At 40.5% G+C, this 3,360-nt stretch overlaps 1 protein-coding gene across 1 annotated transcript; it reads left to right on the top strand.

Annotated features, from left to right (window-relative positions):
- The first annotated feature begins 790 nt into the window (after nt 1–790).
- On the top strand, nt 791–1,723 carry LOC139719513 (trace amine-associated receptor 9-like). The gene has a single exon (XM_071630932.1). It carries the CDS (start codon nt 791–793, stop codon nt 1,721–1,723), a length of 933 nt encoding a protein of 310 aa, XP_071487033.1.
- The last annotated feature ends 1,637 nt before the right edge of the window (nt 1,724–3,360 follow it).

The raw sequence follows: 3,360 nt of genomic DNA, 5'->3' as shown, positions 1-3,360 counted from the left end.
TTTAATTTCAAAATTGAAAAAGTGGTAGTGATTTGTCAGTGGGTCAAAAGAAGACTTGTATAAAGGGGTTGACATGATAAGATCGTCTGATTTGCATACATAGTTACAAGTAATGTAACTACTTCTGTCATTTTTAAATTCCTTGGCTATCTTATTTTCGATTTTGATGAAAATACGTCTGTTTCCAAATTTATAGTTAACAATGAATGGTGATGCACTTTAAAGATCCGTTGACACAACAACAGATGAATCAACTCCTCTTTTCCATTTTACGATGCTATGTTCTTTACAGGAAAACAAAAACAGAGAGAAAATGAGGATAATGATAAACGTGACGATCGTTCTTCTTGTCATATCTGGAACGGTTCATCTTACAGTCACAGCACGACCAGTCAGCACTACAGCTGTACAATATTCTGGCCTAAACACTGTCGGGACATCAGTCGTCAACCTTAAAAGTCATTCAGACATTGAAGTCATCGACAGCAATTTGACGACACACTGGCAGCCTTTAGGCAATGTTTCAGATTCTACTGAGATCGTCAAGAGCTACTTATATATTGGAGCAACCCCACGCCAAGACAAAATTGTTCGAATCAAGACATTTCCAGAAAGGAATTTTAATATATCAGAAATCAACCATGAAATTATGACAGAAATCTATACAGAGACTGTAGAGATTGGTACGCCGAATTTTACTGCGCAAAATGAGGAAGAGCCTACAAGCACCAGGCCGATTTGGAAGTGGCAGTCAGTTGCATGGACATGGGTGACGATTCCGCAACTAGCAATGTCCATGCTGGGTATGGTGGGAAACCTGACCGTGATCCTGGTGTTGTTCCAAAGGCGCCACGCTTGTCGGTCAACTGATGCACTGATTGGTGCTCTGGCCGTTGCGGATTTCTTCACGTCAGTGTTCATGGTTCCGCTGCCGAGACCACTGAAGGTTCCTGGAACATGGTTAGGGGATGTCTACTGCAAGGTTGTTTACACATCATTGCTCATGTGGGTTTCAGTGTGTGCTTCCGTCTTCATTCTGACCTTGATTCCTATAGAAAGATACATTGCGATTGTCCACCCTCTTCATTTCAAGCGTCTTGTAACACGGCAGAGAGTTGCCAAAGCTGTTGCCATGTCATGGCTGGTGGCATTTTTGGTAAACTTGTTCTTATTGTTTGTGGCTGGTGCCAAGGGCGACAGGTGCACTGAGGTGTTTCAGTCACGGATTGCCCAGATCATCACCGGCTGTGTGCTTTTCCTCGTTCAGTTTCTAATACCAGCTGTCATCATGCTTGTAGCCCAGATTCTGACCGCACTGATGCTCCATCGACAGTCCCGCCGGAGGATAGGAGAAGATTCTAAATGCGATAATTCGAACCCGTCAGCGAAGTACCTTGTGGCTAGGAAAAATGTTCTCAAGACTCTGTTCCTTGTCGTTGGCGTTTATCTCATTTCGTGGACACCAACACAGACGGTTTATCTATTGTACAACCTTCGTGTCGTGTCAGCGTCCTATTTATACGGCCCCCTTTTCACTGCTCTAAATGTCCTAGCCTTCTGCAATTCTTGCGCAAATCCTGTAATTTACACGATTCGGAATCCTGAATTCCGCAAAGCGATAGGAGAATTGTTCAAATCACCCACTAGCTCATCAGGAAAAGCGGCTTTGTTCAGCGAAAAAACAGGGAATACAGATTCAACAATCTACCATGTCGCTGTCTAAGCAGCTTTTTCGACGTTAATTCTACATGATCACTGGAAGTAACTATGGGTACAGATTAATGTAAAGTTACATCAAATATGCACTGAAAATAATAATCTGGTAGTTTTACATCTTGCATTATGCTTAAAGTCTGTATAAGCTTGTAGATCACCTTGGATTTTGATTAGAAACATTCTCAGTTTACCCTCCCAGAAAGTTTCGAACCCCCTTTTCCTTAGATTCAGATATTGGATTTTCAAACGATTAGATCAGCAAACGAAAACAGAATGAACGAGAAAAGCACTCTGAGAGCGCAGACCTCAGCCAAGTAGCTACTTTCCACCGTGCAGAATTAATGTGCGCCTATCAAGCGCCTATGAGAATATGGCGATCACGAACTGCGTATCAATAGTCAGAAATAGGGCCGAGTTGTCCCTGAGACCGAGTTAACCTGGATCCTTCTGGAATAAAAGTCGGTATACCGACTTTTACTTTTGATCTCAAAATACTCCGAAACAACTCATCATCCCGGGAAATCACATCAGCCAGGTAAGTTTCTTGGTAGACTCTTTTGATTATTACAAGCAAATATGAAATTGTGCCAGACGGGTTCTCAAACCCTTACCAAAACTATGTTCTCACTTTAATCCATTCTCTTCTATCTTTGGCAGAAACTAGAGCACGCACTGTAGTGCGCGCATGCAAACCTCAAATACGCGCAGCCTGAACTCCAAGTTCATTTACCCTACCTGCCAAAATGTCAAAAATCCTTCATAAATTCCCTGAAAATTCTCGAATCACTACCAAATTTTAATCACCTGTTACCTGTATCATTCTTAAGCTTTCCTGCAAGTTTCATCTAAATCCGTTAACTACTTTTTGAGTTATTTTGCACACGGACAAACTAACTAACTAACTAACAAACGAACACCCAAACCAACGGTAACGAAAACATAACCTCCTCCCTTGGCGGAGGTAATAATACAATACACGTCAATTAGATTACTGTGTTTGCTAAGTACATTTGTGGCTATCCTAGTGTGGACATGGCAATACCGTTAACTGCAGTTTATGTTGTACTTGTCGGTGACCGTTATCAACCTTCTTAGTACACAATTATGACGCGTACCTTGGAACAAGAGGTGGCACACAGCATAATGTAACCATTCATATTTTCCTTCAGTTTTTATTCTTCTTACTGTCTAGATTGACATGTTTCCAAATTCAATATTCCACCTACAGTATGCACCAGATTTATTAATTCAAGTTCTAAAAATACATAAGCTCCCTCATATGATATTTCAATTTTCAATTTCAATTTCAATTTATTTTCATATTTCTCGATGAAAAATTACATCAAATATAACAAAATTAAATGAAATACATGACATACATAGAATATTGCAAATATGTAAAACATAATAGTGGTCGATCTGTTAAGTTTGGAATCTGTGAATGAATGCTAAAGAAATATGAAGGAACCTACTTAAAAGCGAGCTTGTTGAGCGTAGGTCCCGGTTAAAAACGAGTTTAAGATTGAGAAGGGGAGCACGGGTACAACAATGATATAGGGACAATGTGATATAGGGACAACCCCGTTCAAACCTTCTACCGCCGCCCACTAACACTTGATGGACCTAAAGATTTTCAAATTTTCC

This window comes from Diadema antillarum, unplaced genomic scaffold, assembly GCF_040938485.1.
Source record: "Diadema antillarum isolate AM-2024a unplaced genomic scaffold, OU_Dant_1.0 scf00000009, whole genome shotgun sequence".
In the NCBI taxonomy this organism is placed as follows: domain Eukaryota; kingdom Metazoa; phylum Echinodermata; class Echinoidea; order Diadematoida; family Diadematidae; genus Diadema; species Diadema antillarum.
Note: the sequence above shows the minus strand (reverse complement) of the source record. Positions and strands in the feature narration are given on the sequence as shown.

What these genes read in the sequence shown, in the direction of transcription:
- LOC139719513 (XM_071630932.1), top strand. Translation starts at nt 791, where the DNA reads ATGTCCATGCTGGGTATGGTGGGAAACCTGACCGTGATCCTGGTGTTG.